This window comes from Eumetopias jubatus, unplaced genomic scaffold, assembly GCF_037043125.1.
Source record: "Eumetopias jubatus isolate StellerSeaLion01/CBP00866 unplaced genomic scaffold, mEumJub1_p1.0 scaffold_4, whole genome shotgun sequence".
NCBI lineage: Eukaryota > Metazoa > Chordata > Mammalia > Carnivora > Otariidae > Eumetopias > Eumetopias jubatus.
Window position 1 is genome coordinate 83,836,486 of NW_028274810.1, and position 19,674 is coordinate 83,856,159.

General features: G+C 45.9%; 1 protein-coding gene and 2 non-coding genes across 13 annotated transcripts in view; all 3 read left to right on the forward strand.

Annotated features, from left to right (window-relative positions):
- Positions 1–16,559, forward strand: part of PUM1 (pumilio RNA binding family member 1) — a 138,045-nt gene extending 121,486 nt beyond the window's left edge. For all 11 annotated transcript variants that reach the window (XM_088022520.1, XM_028114010.2, XM_028114013.2 and 8 more), the window contains 5 exons: positions 2,516–2,653; positions 4,862–4,987; positions 6,368–6,489; positions 11,307–11,499; positions 14,703–16,559. In XM_088022520.1, coding sequence (XP_087878646.1) covers positions 2,516–2,653; positions 4,862–4,987; positions 6,368–6,489; positions 11,307–11,499; positions 14,703–14,834 — 711 coding nt within the window. In that variant the 3' untranslated portion in view covers positions 14,835–16,559. The remainder of the gene's footprint in view (positions 1–2,515; positions 2,654–4,861; positions 4,988–6,367; positions 6,490–11,306; positions 11,500–14,702) is intronic.
- Positions 37–121, forward strand: LOC114217238 (small nucleolar RNA SNORD103/SNORD85). Its single transcript, XR_003610937.1, has one exon. It is a non-coding gene; the product is annotated as a small nucleolar RNA SNORD103/SNORD85 (small nucleolar RNA).
- On the forward strand, positions 12,333–12,417 carry LOC114217237 (small nucleolar RNA SNORD103/SNORD85). The gene has a single exon (XR_003610936.1). It is a non-coding gene; the product is annotated as a small nucleolar RNA SNORD103/SNORD85 (small nucleolar RNA).
- Positions 16,560–19,674: the final 3,115 nt, after the last annotated feature.

A 19,674-nucleotide genomic window follows, 5' to 3' on the forward strand; every position in this document is an offset into this window, starting at 1 on the left:
TCCCTCGGCCCCTGTCATGGGAGGGGTTGGCCACGGTCTGGCGATGATGAGCCACTTGCCCTCCCTGAGAACAAAGTTCGGTAATGAGAATCTTTGTTATGGACTCAAGTTCTGAGCCAGACGAGGGCCCCCTCCTTCACCCCCACCTCCAGTTCAAAACACAGCACGACACAGCGAAACACTGCAGTGGTGTTGGCGGTGGCAGTGGAAGGCTGGGGGAGTCCAGAGTCCTTCCAGCTGTGAGGCTCATGGATGCGCGGGTCAAGACGCTGGGGAAGGCCGAGGCCCGTGTCGGAGACCGTTGCGTTCACTCAGCGCTCAGCACTGGAGGCGCAGCGGTGATGACGTGGTGTTGTATGTGAGGAACTAGGAGCAGGGGCAGAGCTGCTACTTTTTTTTTTTCCCCTAATGTTCAGATCATTATCAGTTTTAATTTTTTGTGCAGTTTTCATGGATGAAAACTTCATGGTTGAATTTTTCTTCTTAAATTTTCTCGTTTATTTTCAACATGGAAGTTTCTTTTTCTTTTTTTTTTTTTTTGGCTATAATGCTCACTTGCTCAGAGAAAGCAGGAAGAATGTACAGTTTCTCAATCTTTGCCCTCTCTCATGACTGATAAATTGTTGATTTAGTCTCCATCTTTTCAGATTTTACCGTTTTCTCTTTTTTGATTGGATGGCTACACTGTAGTAGTTTTTCACATCCTTTCTCTTCCCCCCACGTTGTGCTTTTCTGTCCTATATTTTTCTGTATTCTTTTCTGGTCTGGTTTCTTTGTCTACCTTGTTCTGGGCCTGGTATGATTCTTCCTCTTGTGGGTAGTTTACTGTTTTCTAGATGGAAGTTTATTATTTTAGGTGAAATTAACTCCTCTCCAGTGGAGTTCTTACCTCTTTGGGCTCCAGAACATATGCAAGGAAGCCACCTCCCCTTTATTTTGATTAAAAGTGTTCCAGTCTTTCCCTTTATATATGCTATCATTCTCCACTTACCATTCCAATAATTATATTTCCAGAATAAATGTTCTTCCTGACATTTGATTAATTGCTTTAGGAAACTTTCTTGAGTCTGTTGCCTTTGGCTTGTTTAGTCCCTGGCATTGTAATCTTGAATTTCTTTAATGGGATAATCTCTTAGTTGCTTTGACATATTCCACATCTCAGAGATTTATGACATTGTTCTCATAAACGTCACCATTATGGAGTGACTTGTAGTTTACACCATAAATACATACTCAGCACAATAGGAACGAATAGACAAGAGATTGGATACAGCAAGGAGATTGGGCAGCAGGTGCCAGAGCCCAGCCATGGTGCAGGTATTCAGCTTAAAGGAAGGGATCTCAACATCTCTTCCTGTACGCTTGTCACCTCCACTCATTCCCTATGTCACACACTCGCTCACACGCTCAATCTCCCACAACTCCAGTGTCTGGTCTTCTGTATTCGCTGAGTTTCTTGTACACACACACGCCTCAAGCACTTGCCCAACTCCACATCTGGTCATCTGTGTTCCCTGAGAGTACTATTCCTGCTGTCCTTGCTGTCACTGGCCTGGTGGAAAGATCACATTGGAGTTCCAGACCTGGGTTAGAATTCTGCGTCAGTCGCTATCTACGGTCTTGATCACATTGGTTACTTACTCCCTCTCTCAGTCACCTCCCTCATACGTACGGGTGGAGGGTATGTGCAGGATTATATATAGCTGGCTGACAGGTGCTTTAGTGATCCACATTGTTTTACCACACAGGGACCAGATTGCTTGGGTTTGAATCTTGGCGGTGTAGGTTTGTGATTTTGGCAAGTCAGGTAATTTGTCTGTGCCTTGGTTTCCTCATCTATAATAGTGTCCAGTACATAGGATTATTATGAGGATTCATTGAGTCATAATATGTTAAGCACTTACAGATATGCCTAGCCTATAGTAAACTGTAGATTGACTCTTCTCATTATTAATAATGTGTACCTTACAGGATTGTCATGTTAGAACATGATAGATTACACGTGAACTTCTCTAGGACAGTGTATGTCATATAGGTTTCTATAGATGTCTACATTTTAAAAAAATCTCTGAGGTCTTTTGCAGGTTAGAGAATTTTTTTTTTTTTTTAATTTATTTTCTGACAGAGCGAGAGAGGGAACACAAGCAGGGGGAGTGGGAAGAGGGAGAAGCAGGCTTCCCGCGGAGCAGGGAGCCTGATGGAGGGCTGGATCCCAGCACCCTGGGATCATGACCTGAGCCGAAGGCAGACGCTTAACGACTGAGCCACCCAGGTGCCCAGGGAAGTTTTTTTTAAAGATGGGTTGCTGTTACAGGAAATTTGCTAATCCATGGAAACCCTGCAGTCCTTATTTGGTGCTGCTGTGTTGTTGTCATGGTGCCACAGCAGTGTGCTCCCACTTCATCATCATAGATTCCCTGCCTCGTGCTTTGTGTTGGGTAAGGAGACTGTTCATTTTCCAGGTGTTTGGCTTGCTGTGATTCTGGTGGTGCTTTCTTTCCTTGTCTCCTATTAGAACGAGATGGTTCGGGAGTTAGACGGCCACGTCCTGAAGTGTGTGAAAGACCAGAATGGTAATCATGTGGTTCAGAAATGCATCGAATGTGTGCAGCCCCAGTCTTTGCAGTTTATCATTGATGCGTTTAAGGGGCAGGTAAGTGACTTAAGAAAGAAACAAAGGAAACAAGTGTTTGGGTGTTTCCACCGTGAGCAGAGAACAGGGTAGCATTTCTGGGGTTTCCCCATGTGGCCAGACCACCAGAGATAGCTTCTAGTTTCTCCTATTTACATGTATGTCGTAAGAGCCTCTATGCTCTTAGCACCAGCTTCCAAGCAGAGCTGATATTTTCTTATATCATTTTCCCAGAATTGCCCCTTAATTAGCTATTATCATTAATTTCTCTTTCCTAAAACATCGTCCTCACGCCCTCCTAAGCTACGTGGAACAAAGAGAGTAAAACACACACCTCCTTCTTGGGTCTGTGAAATTGTTTTTTGATACCAAGTAGATTTTTAGGTGCAGTCACGTGTACTGCTAAGCCTAGATTGAAATGGGCTTTGGGGTTTGTTTAATTATGGCAGCAGTAAGGAGATTGTAGGCATTAACCTAGGGGGTTGTTTGGGTTTTCTGAGTTAATGAAAAAAAAGTGGATCTGTGTACTTTAAAATTAAGATCTTATATTTATCGAAATAGACAACAAGGAAAGTAAAAGGATTAAACTGCCAAAGGGGAGAGAATACTTTCAAGACTAAATCACCAAAAATTAATAACGAACATATAAAGAACTCCTGTGATCAAAAAGTAGAGTACAAATTAGTGCAAAAATGACCACAAGCACTAACAGACAAAAGAAACACAAATTGCCTGTAGACATAAGACAAAATAATTCCATTAATAATCAGGAAGATGCAGAATTAGGGCACAGATTATGGACCACTGTTTCCCCACTGGTTGGCCGCTGTGTCCTGGCAATATTGTGGGATCCAGTCACTATTGGTGGGAATAGACATTAGCACAGCCATTTGGAAAATCATTTTGCATCATCTTTCAAAGTCTAACATTTATGTTTCCTGTGACCCAGCATTCCTAGCCTAGGTGTGTACCTGGTGGAACATCTACACGTGGGTACTAGGAGACATATTTCGACATGTTGAAAGCAGCCTTATTCTCCTAGGAAAGACTGACTAATCTAGATGTTGGTCAGCAGAGGGTTAGAAATTAAAGTAACAAACTCAGGTACTTGCCCAGCAGAAGCTCCACAGTGTAAGTAAATATTTGAAACATAACGTTGAGTGAAATAAGTTAATTCGTTATAGACTGTGAGTTTTTAGCATTTTTATAAAATGGGGGAGAACCGTACTTTATACCGTGGAAGTACACAGTTGTACACATACAGCTACACATCAAAAACCACACAAAAAGCACTTAGTGTGCTGACACTTGCTCAGTATCTAACAAGTGTGAGCTGTTATTTTTCTTATTATTCCTGTGATGATGATTCTTTTTTTTTTTTTAAGATTTATTTATTTATTTGAGAGAGAGCGCGCGCGAGTAAGTGCACGGGGGAGGGGCAGAGGGAGACAGTCTTCAAGCAGACCCATGAGATCATGACCTGAGCTGAAACCAAGAGTCGGACGCTCAACCGAATGAGCCACCCAGGTGCCCCCTGTCATTACTCTTAATAACAGACTTGAGGTGCAGGTTACTCCATGTCATTCTGGCTAGGAAGGCCAGAACTGAGATTGGGTGCTCCAGAGCTGAAGCCCGTGTGCTTCTTTTCTCCAGGACCCCAGAAAAGAGGAAGATTTTCTTGCTTATTGCTGGAAAACACCCTAATTAAACTTAGACGATTGCAGTAAGGTTAGGTGAAAGCATTTAGAACTTGATTCCAGCCCTTTCTTTTTCTGTTTTTAACCCTTTTCTTCGACACTGTGGACTCTTAACTGTTTTTTATGACCTTGACTAATTCTCTGTCGGTTCTAGGCTTCTTGGAAAAGTCCTTTTCAGCTCTGAATTTATGTACATCTCTAAATTCCTAGTATAGTTATGAAACGGGTTTATATATACGCATACGTACACACCTTGTTCTTTGTAGAGAGAACTCAAATGTGCCATATTTATAATTTGGGCTTTTAAGTCAGACTAGGACATAATATCCTGGCTTTATCAGTCACTGTCTGTATGACTGCAAGCACACTGTAGAAACTTCTGGGAGCTTCAGAATTCTCTTCCGTATGCTGAGAATACTCATCACTCTCTCTCTGAGTCTTTGGGAAGATGAATAATGTATATGAACGACACCGAGGCATGGAAAGTGGCAACTGTCATTTTTGGCTTTGTTGTTTGTGTTATCTGCCCTAGGTATTTGCTTTGTCCACGCATCCTTATGGCTGCCGAGTGATTCAGAGGATCCTGGAGCACTGTCTCCCTGACCAGACACTCCCTATCTTAGAGGAGCTTCACCAGCACACAGAGCAGCTTGTACAGGTAGTGGAGTTCCCAGTAGAGTAACCGCAAACACCTGTGGGCTCGTGCAGGCCCAGAGCTTGTGTGTTTTCTCAGCACAGGTAGCCGTTCCTGAAAAGTTCATGTTAATGTGTTTTAAATGCCCACTGAAGCTTTGGGGCAAGTTCTCGTTTCTACCATCCTGGTTTGTGCTTTTTGAATACGGATGATGAAGGGAGCCCTGGCCTTGGAGGGAAGGGCGCTGCCTGCCAGCCTTCTGTCCTTCTGTCATGGCCTGGCCAGCCGTGTCCCCTCAGGCAGGCCATTTCATCTCTCTGGGTCTCAACTTCATCATTTCAAATGAAGTTAGTGGATTAGGTGACTTCTTTTTAGCTTTGATATTTTCTTTTGCTTCTGCCACTAAAAATTTCTACCCCATCACAGTAACCAGTAGAATACTTTCTATGTGTAGTATTTTTGTACTGAAGCAGCATTTTTGTTGGAGTTTGTGGTTTGTTTTGGGGGGAGGTGTGAGGTTATAAGTGTATTAAATCCTCATTGTAGAAAAAAATTGGAAGTGCAGAAAGTAGCAACAAATCATCCATAATCCTACCATCCAGAAGCAAACACATTTGGCCTTTGCACTTGTTCTTAAAAATATTATTTGTACATTCTTAATTTTTCCCATCTTACAAATTTTTGCCTCTTTTTACACATTTATTCTGTCCAATACCTTTAACCTTAGATGAGTGAATATATCTGTTGTTTGCTTGTGATGTTATTTAATTAGGTATTGTCTGTTTTGTTGGACATAAACATTGTTTCCCATTTTTCTTAGTTATTAAGCTTCTGTTTGAGAGAAAAATAGCTTTTTTTTTTTTTTAAGATTTTATTTATTTGTCAGAGAGAGAGAGAGCACAAGCAGGGGGAGCGGCAGAGGGAGCAGCAGACTCCCCACTGAGCAGAGCGTCTGACACGGGGCTCGATCCCAGGACCCTGAGATCATGACGTGAGCCGAAGGCAGACGCTTAACCGACTGAGCCACCCAGGGGTCCCAGAAAAATAGCTCTTTATTCCCACCTGTGCCTTCGTTTCTTTGTTTCTTTGTTGTTGTTGTTTTTAAATGAGAGGAGGGCTACTCTTTTGTGTCTAGTAGCTTATGAAGGAAGAACCCAAAAAAGACCTTTGGGCATAAATATAGAGAGAAATATTCCATCATCTGGTAATATGTTCCTTTTTTGTAACCATAGGGAAAAATTATCACTCCCTATCCATTTTTAAAATTCTTAAGTGTTCATTAGTATTCAGGTAAGCCATCATGATGCTATAGGAAGGTAGGTAGGTGTTGATTAGATGTAAGGATTTAGGTAATCCACAGAACTCATTTTTACGTAAATTTTATTTTTGTTGTTTCTCAAATAGGATCAATATGGAAATTATGTAATCCAGCATGTATTGGAGCACGGTCGTCCTGAGGATAAAAGTAAAATTGTAGCAGAAATCCGAGGCAATGTACTTGTATTGAGTCAGCACAAATTTGCAAGGTGCGTGCTTTGAATCACATGGACTCTGTTTTCCAAAAAAGATGATAAGATAGTATTTCAAGTCTAGAGAGAAAGAATTTTCGTTCTCTTCTTTTTTTAAATGTTTATTTTTCTCAAAGTATACACAGCTTAAAAAGTCAAATGGTTCTACTATAAAGTATAAAATAAAGCAGGTCCTTTAATGCCTCCTCACTCCCCACTTTGAAATCTGAGGATTATGTTTCTAAAGAACTTACATCTTATACTTTGATGAACTGGACATTTTATTCACTTATTTGTTCAGAATTGTGAGATGTTCTTTACTCAGTTTCCTCTCTGGTGCCAAAATTAGTGTACCATCGCTATGTATACAGTATTCTTAGAGTCTCTTTTCCAGTCTTCGTATTGTGCCAGGTCAAGAATAAAATGCACTGGTTATCGCCAGATTTGGAAAGATGTTTTAGGTGACTTATGATTATTAGCAGTGGTTGGAGAAGAAATTTATGGCCTTTCCAAGGGATTAGTGATATGGTCTTTCTAAGTGGAATGTGTGTACCCTACAGCACGCAATATAGTAATTTGTATTTTGGGAATATTTTTCTTTGTATTTTAGAATACATTGCAAAGCAGGTATGACTCTATGGCCTCGATGTTTTTAAGTTGTTCATCTCTTAGTTTTGAAACTTTGTAACATTGCAGCATGGAAAAGAGAGAAAAGAAATAAAAATATAGATAATAACTCATAGATCCATAAATAAAATAAAACTCATAGATCCATAAATTAAAAAAAAATAAAATAAAAACTCAGAGATCCAGCGTTTCAGTAACCTGACCACATCAGGGTCTCTGTGACCTTGTATTGTCTTTTTTTTGGCATTTGGCAGGACCAGGGAAGTAGGGGCTGAATCTCTTAGAATTCTTCCTTGGGTCACTGTCCTCTGTTTACTTTTTTTTTTTTTTTTTCAGTGTATTTAATATCTCATTCTTAGGTGTAAGTATTAATATTACAATAGACTTGTGGTCTGGTGATGACTGAGTAGCTACTTTGGGGCCTAATCCTCCCACAGATAACAACTATAAATTGTGGACAAAATGCCAAAAACCTTCCTGAAGGCATTAAGCCGTTAAGAGAGTGGCCAAGAGCAGGTAGATACCATAAGGGGTTGGGGGATGGGAGACTTGTTGATACTTGGAAGGAGGTAATTGCATTGGGGAAATCTCCCTGTCCCTCTCCGCCTCCCCTTTTGATTTTTCTTTTTGTATTGAGTTGTATTGAGATATAATTGACAAATGACATTATGTAAGTTTGATGTGTGTAATAATGTTGGTTTGATACATTTATATATTGCAGTATGATAACTACAGTAGCATTAGCTAACACCTTTATCATGTCATTATTATTTCTTTTTTGTGTTGAGAACACCATTAAGATTTGGTCTATTAATGACTTTTTATAATGATCAGGAAATTTCCCAGTTTTAATTGGCTTTTAGCCTATAGTCAGTTCCCATTCTGCTCCATGCTGGGCTTCTAAAGTTGGGATAAAAAAATCTCCAGTGTTCCCAGAAGGCAGGCAGAGTTAGGGACAGCCATGGCAATGAGAGTGACAAAGCGACAGGGCAGAAATCCTGGAAAGGAAGAGAAGGGCGGCGAGGGGGCGGGGCGGGGGGTGAGGAGGCCCTCATTTAAACTTCCCAAAGATCTGCTTGACTCCTGAACCACATTTGCATGGGGCGAACTTGAGGCAGCCCAGCTAAGGGTGAAAGAACTGAGATTCCTCTTGCAGGGGAGAAGTTAGCAGTTTGAGTTCAGCCAAGTTACTTGCACTAAATAAAGGAGTGGGGGAAGTAATATCCTTGGGGGAATGTAACAGAATTCAGTTTCTACTGTGTATCATTCATTATGTCTAGAAAGCAGGAAAATGTAGTATGACCTATAGTCAAAAAAAAAAAAAAAAGTAGAAAAAGGAAAAACTTCAGCTAGTTCCAGACCACCCTGATATTGGAGGTAGCAGAGAATGATTATAAAGCACCTATTTTAATTATAGTCAAAGATGTAAAGGAAGATATGATTGTAATGAATGAAAAGACGTTAGTAGAGAATTAGAAGCTTTATTATAAAAAAGAACAAAATGGAAATTCTAGAATAGAAAAATAAGTCCTCTGAAATAGAGTTCACTGTGTGGCCTTAACAGCAGATTAGAGATAACACCAGAAATAGCTGATACATTTGGACATAGATCAATAGAAATAAAATAGATTAGTGACTTACAATTTTGATGGTGACCCAGAATAAAAAGTAAAAGTTTCATTGACTTTGCATGCACACGCACATGCATACACGTGTAACTGAAACTGTGTTGTTCATGATTAATTCTGATACTTACTGTTCTGTTTCATTTTTTTTTTTTTTTTTTTTTTAAAGAAAAAGCTGGTCACAAATTACTTAAGTTGATCTCACCACCCACAAATGGGCTGGGAACTGTAGTTTCAGAATGCCTAGAATAAACTTTAAAGACTGCAACACTCTCGATCATGTATTAAGGTGGAAGTCTTTGGCCAAGTGGGATCCCATGGTGGTAGCTGATTTACCTGCTTGCTTTCTTGGAAGACAGGTCAGTGTTGAGGATTGAGTCCTGTACCCAGAAGAATGTCCTGTCCCCAATCCAGTTTAGTAGGAAGTCCTGACTAATTTCTAGGGGAAGCAGGCTTGGAGTGGATGAAGGTACAATCCAGCCAAACAGTCCTGAAAATTGATGGATTCTTTGCCTGAACATTTGGAGATCATGACAGGCTTTGTGCTCTCTGACGGGATCAGTAATATCTTAAGTCCCTTTTCTGCTAAGGGAGAAGCCGATGGCTATTAGGAGATTCACTTCCACAGTGCTACACTTTGAGTTCACACCAGAACAGTACTGTATAGTAGTTAGTGCTGTAGAAGTAAGGTGGGGAAGGGAGTTTTTCTACGATACTGTGTCAAAGGGAGAGGCTGTTGTCTTAATTAGACTTGATTGATTAGGTCACCAGACTTGACAGATGCTGTATTTTTTTTTTTAAGATTTTATTTATTTGACAGAGAGACAGAGAGGGAACACAAGCAGGGGGAGTGGGAGAGGGAGAAGCGGGCTTCCCGCGGAGCAGGGACCCCGATGTGGGGCTCGATCCCAGGACTCTGGGATCATGACCTGAGCCGAAGGCACATGCTTAACGACTGAGCCACCCAGGCGCCCCAGACACTGTGTATCTTAAAGTTTGAAGAAATGACCGGTAGGATGGTAGTTTTTTAAATTTAAGAATTTTGTTTTCCTTCCTTCCTTCCTATTTATTTATTTGAGAGAGAGAGAAAGCATGCACGCACGGGGATGGGGAGGAGCAGAGGGAGAGGGAGAATCCCAGGCAGACTCCGTGCCGAGTGCAGGGCCCGATCCCACGACCCCCAGTATCACAACCTGAGCTGAAACCAAGAGCTGGACGCTCAACCAGCTGAGCCACCCAGGTGCCCTGAGAATTTTGTTTTCCAAATAAAAGCTCAGTGTGCGCAATGAGCTAATACTGAGAGCTCTGTGGAACAGCATCCTCTTACAGTGTAAGAACTTGAGGAAGGAATTATTCTGGTGATAGTTCCTGGACTATTCAGATATCCGGAGGGCTGGCCTCTGGAAGGAGTAAAGAGTCCCTGCATTAAGGTACTCCTGACGTAGGTATACATGTCCTTTTTCAGTCCATGAAGGCAAAATTAAGACAAATGGGTGAAATTTTAGGGGAGAGCATGTTTTGCTTCGTTATGTAGAGAAGAGTGTTTCATAGCCCTTCGCCCATGTGGTAGGTCACCCTAGAAAGTAATTATTTCCGGATGATGAGAAATTCCCAAGCAGACGCTAAGTGGCCATCTTTCAGGACTGTCACAGAAGAGCTTCCTGCATTTGCTAGGTCTGGACTCTTAAGTTCCTTTTCTCTTTGAGAGTTCTGTGACCCACAGCAGCTCTTCCCCAAGTCACGAACTCTCTGCGAAGCCCTCAGCTGCACACCGACCCAGCAGATGTCCTTGCCAGCTACTGGCTCCAGCGATACAGAGAATAGGTATTATTCTTGGACATCACACAACCTCCTCATACTCATGGAGCCACAGGTGCATAGTGGTGTCGGACTTTAATCACTCTGAGATGTTAAAGACCCATTAGCACAGCCGTGTGTAATTAAATCGCCCTCTCTGGCCTCCCTGGATTTAGTGTAGCCACAGTCCTGTCTTCCTTTCCCAAGACGATGTATTTGTGAAGTGCTCAGAAATGCCGGCAGGCCTGTAGGGTGGTTCTTGTTCTTAGACTCTGAAGAGGCAGCAGCAGGCTGCTGAATGAGTGTGTGGTTCATGCTTACACCCTCCTTGACTGAGCGTGCAGGGCCTCCTCTCCTGGGGGCCACTCTTTGTGGTTGGCACTAGAGGTAGAGACATAAGGAAGGCTTGTTCCTGACCTCCGTACACTTAGAAAGGCGAGGATTCATGGATTTTGGTTGTGTGTTGAAATTATAATCATTAACAAGTGCGGCTATTAGGCTGTCATGTGAGCCTCATATTTGAGTCCCTTCGCTTACCTGGGCTTGTTACCCTCCCCTGTGAGAAGGTTGGGCCTGCTCTTCCCCCGAGACCTGGTGTCAGCCACGGTTCACATTGGCAGCCACAGATGGCAAAGGGGGAGACACATAGAGCCAGACAGTTGGTGAATTGATCTTCCAAAAATGTCAGGCTCTCTTTTGCTGCTGACTGCAAGTCAGGACAGAGGCCAGACACAGCCTGACAAGGTCTTTGTTCTAAGAGTTGTCCCTGGATTTGTCTCATTACAGCAATGTTGTGGAGAAGTGTGTCACTCATGCCTCCCGTACGGAGCGTGCTGTGCTTATCGATGAGGTATGCACCATGAATGACGGTCCCCACAGTGCCTTATACACAATGATGAAGGACCAGTATGCCAACTATGTGGTCCAGAAGATGATCGATGTGGCAGAGCCAGCCCAGCGGAAGATCGTCATGCATAAGGTAGGCCAGGTTTGGCAGATCTCACTTAGAAAGGGTGCAAGGCCTGAGGTTCTTGACATTTCTGAAATGCAAATGAAGGTAGACAGCTTGCTTCTTTTTGTGGAGTTTGTCACTGGACTAGGTCTCATGCTGTGCTTCTGTTTCCTTTTCTCTAGAGTGGCCGTTGTCTTCATGTTTTAGTAGCTCACTGGTGTGAAAGGGTCTTCAACTCCGGTCTTTGTGGGGGATTTCCCTCTGTGCTCTTCAGGGCAGGCTTCTGCCCCTCTGCTCCTGGGAGGCCAGCTCTCAGTCCAGCAGATCGGCCTGCTTGCCTTATTTCCTTTCCTCTTTCCTCTCATCCCCCCCCCTCCCCCCCCCCCCCGCCGAGAGAGTGCCTGCCCAGTGCCTGGCCTGGTGCCCACTCTGTGCCGGGCAGCAGCGCACACATGACGCAGATCGGTCCCTGCCCACAGAGCACCGGGTGGGGAAGAGCAGTGGGAAGTGCTGGTGAGCACGTGAGAGCCCGTGCTCACGGCTTCACGGGAGACTCTGCGGGAGGGAAGTCCAGGCTGAGGAGGAGTGAGGAAGACAGGGACAGAAATCTGAACTCTTAGGTGCTGTGTGTGGGGCTGACACCGAGAGCCGCCCATGGCTTCTGGAACAGTCTCAGAGCCGGTCCAGCCAGCCCCACGCAGCGCCCCTGGGCTCGGGAAGCAAGACACACCCACGGGCAGGCGTGCTACAGCTGCGTTTGTGCTGGGCAGGGCCTCCAGCCCCAGCTGCTTCTGACCCGAACCCTCAGCCTTTGGGCTCTGGACTCCCTCGGCCCCTGTCATGGGAGGGGTTGGCCACGGTCTGGCGATGATGAGCCACTTGCCCTCCCTGAGAACAAAGTTCGGTAATGAGAATCTTTGTTATGGACTCAAGTTCTGAGCCAGACGAGGGCCCCCTCCTTCACCCCCACCTCCAGTTCAAAACAGCACGACACAGCGAAACACTGCAGTGGTGTTGGCGGTGGCAGTGGAAGGCTGGGGGAATCCAGAGTCCTTCCAGCTGTGAGGCTCATGGATGCACGGGTCAAGACGCTGGGGAAGGCCGAGGCCGTGTTGGAGTCATATAGGTTTTTAGCCTGTCCATTTGTTCAATCCTTCATTTGTCAAATGCTTGTGTGCATCCTCAGAGCAAGCCCAGCAGTGAAAGCTGGAAAAACTGGGGAGCTGGAAGACTGGAGAGCAAGCCCTCCTTTCAGCAGGGCTCCGGTATCTGTGAATAGGACAGTACTGTGCACAGGTAGTGGGCAGTTGTGCTAGGGACATATGGGGGAGGGCTGTGCAAGAATGTGTCAGGCTCTCTTCTAATGTGGAGGTACAGAGAAGGCTCCCCCAGAGAGTGACATTTGAATAAAGCCCTGAACCCTTCCAGGCAGAGAGAACGTGGTGCATGAAGGCTTAGGAGCAGGAGACAAGATTGTGTATTTGAAGTCAGGCGTGTTCAGTAGGGCAGGCCTGTGGTGCCAGGTCACATTTACGTTTCACATGATTGTCCTGGCTGATGAGTAACTCAGAGGAGGCCAGGCAGCAGGAGAGGAGGCAGTGAGGAGGCTGGATGGGCGGTTTTAAAGCCAAGAGCTGGTGATGGCTTTGGGATTGAAGACAAGTGGACAGAACGGGGCTTGGTAGTTGGCTGGTGGAGGGAGTGGAAAAAGGAAGAGTCTCACGGATCCAAAAAACTTGAGAGTTTTCCAGCTTTCACTGCTGGGCAGTGTCCTTTTCAGCAAGAGGAGACCGTGGAGCAGGTTGATTCCTTTCCACTTCCCACCAAATCAAGTAAAAAATGGAGTTCAACAACAGTGTGTGTGCTTGTGCACGAGGGTCGTTAGTTTCTTGCCTGGGAAAGGAGAGGGATTCCAAGTTCAATGGCTGGACTTAGCAGTCACCAGTCCCAGGGACAGAGAGGTGAAAGAATTGAATGTGAATGTCATTAATGTTTCTGAAAGGCGAGCCACCAAAAAGCCAGGGGGTCCTGAACGTCCTGTTCTAATGCCAGAAACACCAGCCATGTCTGTCATCCTCACTGCTACCCAAATGAAAGTGTAGCATTATTGCATGTTCTTTTTACAGAGCTGTTGAGGCGAGTGCTCTGGGCCACCCAGCTCACAATTGAACCCAGAGCTGTTAACGGTTCCCCACACGGGCTTGTAGGTGAGAACGTAGTAGCTGCTGTGGGTCTATGTCCTGTGGCGCAGCAGTGGTTTCTAGAGCTGCTCGAGACTTCCTTGCTTTGAGGACCTGGCCAACCAGACAAAAATAGTGGCCTGCATGGAGCTCTCAACGTGGAGAGCGTCCGTGTACCCTGGTGTGGGTGTCCAGTGTGTTGAGTGTGCAAGTGCTCATCAGGGTGGGGTAGCAGATTGGTACGCACGGTCCCTCACTGTTGGTGGACCCGTCGGCGGCTAAGCCAGGGATTGTCAAGGTGGCGTGCTCCACGCCCTAGCCAGGGCACGTGGAAAGCTCCATGAGCTCCCGGCATAGAAAGGGTGGCTCCAGTGAGGAAGCACCTCTCATGTCTGGGGACTGGAGAACATTAGAACACGAGCTGAACCTGGGTGCAGAGGGTGAGGGGCCAGACCGGCATGGTGGGCAGAAGAGTCCTTGCTGCAGGACACAGCGCCTGTGTCCGAGTAGCCGTCCGGCCTTGGACGCGCCACTTAGCCACTGTGCCTTCGGGGTTCATCAGTAAAATGGGGATGATCACACCTGCCATATGGGGCTTCAGTGAACAGTACCCAGCCCACACTAGTCATTTTTACTGTCAGTCGTTTTCTGGGACCTTCTGTGAACTGGATTGCGGGGTCACGTGGTGTGCCCAGGGTTCACGGTGCCCAGAAAGAACCTTCCCCCCACTGCTGAGGGGAGCCAGTGAGGCTGAAAGCTTGCCCCGGAGGGTGCTGTGCAGCGGTGGTGGGGTTGTCAGTGAGGACGTGCGTGTTCCGCGTCCTGACCCGGAAATGGTCTGTGGCCAGCCGCCTGCCGAGCCCACGTGCCCGTGCTCAGAACAGGAGCTCGTCCCTTGCGCACTCAGCGTGGTCGCTGTGGCTGTCAAGTGGCGGGGCCCTGACCGAGAACCCGGGGAAGGTGTTGCCTCGCAGACTTGCGTGCACGCTTCGGGGCCTGGGAGCGGTGGGCTCACAGGCCAGAGTAACGCACACTGTGCTTCCTCCCCAGATCCGGCCCCACATCGCCACTCTCCGCAAGTACACCTACGGCAAGCACATTTTGGCCAAGCTGGAGAAGTACTACATGAAGAATGGCGTTGACTTAGGGCCCATCTGCGGTCCCCCTAATGGTATTATCTGAGGTGGTCCCTTGTCCCCTCGTTCCCACTGACCTCACTGGCCCACTGGCGAATCCAACCAGCAACCAGAAATGTTCTAGTAGAGAAGCTGAAATGGGTCAATGGTTGCTCCGGGATTACCCGCTCCTCCAAAAAAAGGAATCAAATCCACAAGTGGAAAAGCCTTTGTAAATTTGTTTAATTTTATTACGCATAACATGTACTAATTATTTTTTTTAATTGACTAATTGCCCTGTTGTTTTACTGGTGTATAGGATACTTGTACATAGGTAACCAATGTACATGGGAGGCCACATATTTTGTTCAATGTTGTATCTATATTACACGTGTGGAAACTTTCAGGGTGGTTGGTTTAACAAAAAAAGTTTAAAAAAAAAAAAGAAAAAAGGTTTTTAACCCATTTTGCCTTGCCGGCAAGTTTTGCAAATAGCTCTTCCCCACCTCCTCATTTTAGTAAAAAACGAAAACAAACAAAAAAACCTGAGAAATTTGAATTTTGTTAAATGACCCCAAACTGGCATTTAACACTGTTTATAAAACATATATATATATACATATATATATATATATATATATATAAAATGAAAATTGTTTTAGAATTGCTAAAGCTTCAGTTTATGACATTAAGTTTAGGAAACTTCGAAAAATTGCCTTTTTTGGAGACTATTATGCTGAAGATGTGTAATCTGTTTTGGGAGGAGGAGATGTGAGCTCCTAGGCTGTCTTTCAAGGCCGGGCGGGTGTATTTGTTTACTGCCTACTGGATTTTTGTCTGTTAACATTGAAAGGCAAAATCTGATTATTTAGCATGAGAAAAAAAAAATCCAACTCTGCTTTTGGTCTTGCTTCTATAAATATATAGTGTATACTTGGTGTAGACTTTGCATATATACAAATTTGTAGTATTTTCTTGTTTTGATGTCTAATCTGTATCTATAATGGACCCTAGTAGTCGAACATACTTTGGATTGTACAATTGTACATTTGTATACCTGTAATGTAAATGTGGAGAAGTTTGAATCAACATAAACACGTTTTTTGGTAAGAAAAGAGAATTAGCCAGCCCTGTGCATTCAGTGTATATTCACACCTTTTATGGTCGTAGCATATAGTGTTGTATATTGTAAATTGTAATTTCAACCAGAAGTAAATTTTTTTTCTTTTGAAGGAATAAATGTTCTTTATACAGCCTAGTTAAATGTTTAAAAAGGAAAAAAATAGCTTGGTTTTATTTGTCACCTAGTCCCACAGTAGCAAGATCCTTTCTAAATGTTATTCAAGATGATTCAGTTCACACTAGTGTTTTTTTTATCCTAAAAAGTAATGTTTTGCTTATTTTGTGACAGTCATAAGGACGTGCAAAGTTCAGCCCCGCCCTAGCTTTCCTTACAATCAGAGCCCCCTCACCTTGTAAAGTGTGAATTGCCCTTCCTTTTTGTACAGAAGATGAACTGTATTTTGCATTTTGTCTACTTGTAAGTGAATGTAACATACTGTCAATTTTCCTTGTTTGAATATAGAATTGTAACACTACACGGTGTACATTTCCAGAGCCTTGTGTATATTTCCAATGAACTTTTTTGCAAGCACACTTGTAACCATATGTGTATAATTAACAAACCTGTGTATGCTTATGCCTGGGCAACTATTTTTTGTAACTCTTGTGTAGATTGTCTCTAAACAATGTGTGATCTTTATTTTGAAAAATACAGAACTTTGGAATCTGAGTTTGTGCTTCTATGTTAACGCCTCCTCTCCCCCTTAACATTAGTGCCCCAGGACAGCCCGTTCCTTCTCTATGACTTTTTTCCTGCTTGTTTGATTTCTGTTTGCAGGATGGTGGGGGTGGGATTGGGAATATGGCTGGGGTGGCCGACTGAGAGCTCTGGAGTGCATTTTGACCCAAAGATGTTGGCTTTAGCCTTTGTTGTGCTTTCAAAAGCAAGACTGTTAGTCCAGATTTCCAACTTCTATTGAAAAATCAGAGTATCTGCCTCCCTCGGCCCAGGGTCTGCCCATCAGTCACAGGGAACATCGTCAAAGAGCCGGTGCCCTGCGGCGGGACCCAGTTTGATGCTCTTCATTTGCTCTCGCCTTTGCAGCATTGTGAGCCTGGGTCTAGATTTGAATCCAGTCAATTACGGATGTCTCCCAGCTCCGTTACATGCTGGGGCATCTCATTTTCTGAGGTGGGCGGCCCCTAAGGTGTCTCGGACTGCTCTCTGGGCTGTCTCAGCCTCCCCTCCCGATGCCCCCCTCCCTTTCCTCAGTTTGGGCTGCTGCTGTCCTCGTCCGGCCCACTCAGGCTGGCCCAGGAGCCTAGCTTGCTCATCTTGCTCATCACCCTCAGATTGGGGCCGCCTTCCAGTTTTTAGTTCAGGAGGCTCTAGCTCACGGAGGTGGGCCTGCCACCTATGTCTGGGAATGCTCATCCTTTGACCACCTTTGCCCCACGAAGACTGGTCAGTGTTGGCAGCTACAGGATAGGCTCAGCCAGGGAGGCCAGGTGGGAGCCCGCATTACCTCATGTCTGTAAGTGGAGCCCCAGGCGGGTCACAGAAAGCACTTTGCCGGATCCCCTCCCGAAGGTAAGGGACTGTCACTAGCAGGCTCTGCGGCCCTGGGGATAAAGGGAGGGAAAGGAAGCTAAGCTAAGGCAGGTTTCGATGATTGTGCATCAGCAGCTGAAATCAGGTCCTTCCTGAGGCTTCTCTCACTGATAGTCCTCATGGGCCCACCAGAGACCACACGCTACTGAGGGGCATCGCCATCTGTCACTGTCTGTGCGACTCTTGAGTGTCATGGCTCTGGAACCAGACCAGGTTCAAATACGGGTCCCTCCACTCACTGGACCTGCAGGTGTTACTTCGTCTTAAACCAAACTCCCCGCTGGAAACTGAAGGTGCTAATACGTTCATGGGTGGGGATCTCACGTCATGCCTTGGAAAGTCATGGATGGGAAGTGGGTTTACCGGGACGCTCGCAGGCCAAGCAGGAGGCCCAGATCTCGCTCTGCCGTTTGCCCGCCCACCAGCTTCGTGACCTTAGGCGAGCGGCATGAGCTGTAGGCGCCCCGCTCTCCCTCGGAAGCGCTGGTGCTGCGTGAGCCACACTGTTGCTAGATGGGTGTGCCCTGCCCGGCACGTACCTGGCATTCGTTCACTTGGTTTTCTTCCTTTCCACCCGGACCACTTACGTTCGCACTCTCTTCTCTCTCCCTTTCACTCTTAGCGTTTCGTGAAATGTTTTGTCTTGGTGCTTTTTCGTGGTAGCAAGCCAGGTACTAGCTTGGCACCGTGAGAAGCCCCCTCCCCACCACCGTGTTCAGGCCTGTGTCTTGGAGGCCTGGGGAGGCGGTACGGTCAAACTTGGGGTTTAATCCCTTTTACCCCGTGTCATCTCTCTCTTTTTTTAAAGATTTTATTTATTTGACAGACACAGCGAGAGAGGGAACACAAGCAGGGGGAGTGGGAGAGGGAGAAGCAGGCTTCCCGCGGAGCAGGGAGCCCGATGCGGGGCTCCATCCCAGGACCCTGGGCCCATGACCTGAGCCAAAGGCAGCCGCTTAACGACTGAGACCCCCAGGTGCCTGCATGTCATCTCTTGAGGCCGAGTTTCCTTCTGTGCAAAATGAAGGAAGTAATAGAAGCTTTATATCAAAGGTTGGTTGTGAGGATTACGTGAAAGTATGTAGTTCAGCATTGTGCCCGGCACATCGGTGCAGTGAAGGGCTAGTAGGGTCATGTTTTAGCTTTGACTTCACTCATCCCGCATCTGCGCACGGGTGCTGGTGAAGCCAACAACCCTTGTCCATCACATATAAAGTCATTTGCTGTGAACCAGCTGTTCCTCACACCGGTCCTGTGCGGAATGGGGTTGCCCCACCTCGGGGGAATAGGTTTGGGATCTGAGGCAAGTCTTTTGGGCAACACGACGGGGTGGGGCCGGGGCAGGACCCTCCCTCTGCAGGATTGAGTTTCTCTCCTGGGCTCCTGTTCACCTCCGCATTTGGCTGCCCACCACTTCTGCTCCAGGATGGGGTATCCCGGGCTGCCACCAGCCAGATAGTTGTGTTCTTGGGTTTCCCTTCCGGAGTCCCTCCAACACCGTTTATATAATGGTCTTTTACCTGGTCGCAGTGCTTTATGGTTTACAGAGCACATCCATATTTGTGATTCCTTGATCCTCATGAAAGCCTTCGGGGCTAAGGGTGGGTAGACATTATCAGCCCATTATACAGATGAGGAGTTTGAGATCCCAGCCATACAACGAATGAGTCAATAACAAGGTAAGGATTTTATCTGAAGTTTCCCTACCCCAAGTCCAGGGCTCTATTCGTGCCGTCTTTCTCTTGCCACCTTCTGTTAGCCCCAGGAATAGCTGTGTTCTCTCTACCGCTCAAGAGTCGGGTTTCAGAAGTGGGAGGCGCTGGAGAGCAAAGCATTTTGCGGGAGGAACCTGGGGACTTCATGTAGTTACCAGCTGTAGCCACACGAGGGTGCTGCTACCTAAAGAAAGCATTCTAGAGGCCAAGGGGCTCCCGCCTCCAAGGTCAGGGCTGGGATGGGTTTCCCCCTGGCTTGAGGGGCTCAAGAGTGGAGTCCCACCCAGAGACCAGAGGTCCAGCAACTGCCCTAAGATGGAGCTTCCCCTCTTCCCCTCCGTCCCCAGGTTCTCCTGGGTTTAGGGCTAGTCCCTCACTCTGGCTTGGGATGGCAGGGTATGGTCATATGAATCCAGCTCACAGGCCCCAGTGTTGCCTTTGACTCACTGGGTTACCTCTGCCTAATCACTGACTTCTCTGAGCCAACTGTCACTGGAATGGTAACCCAGCCCTGGCAC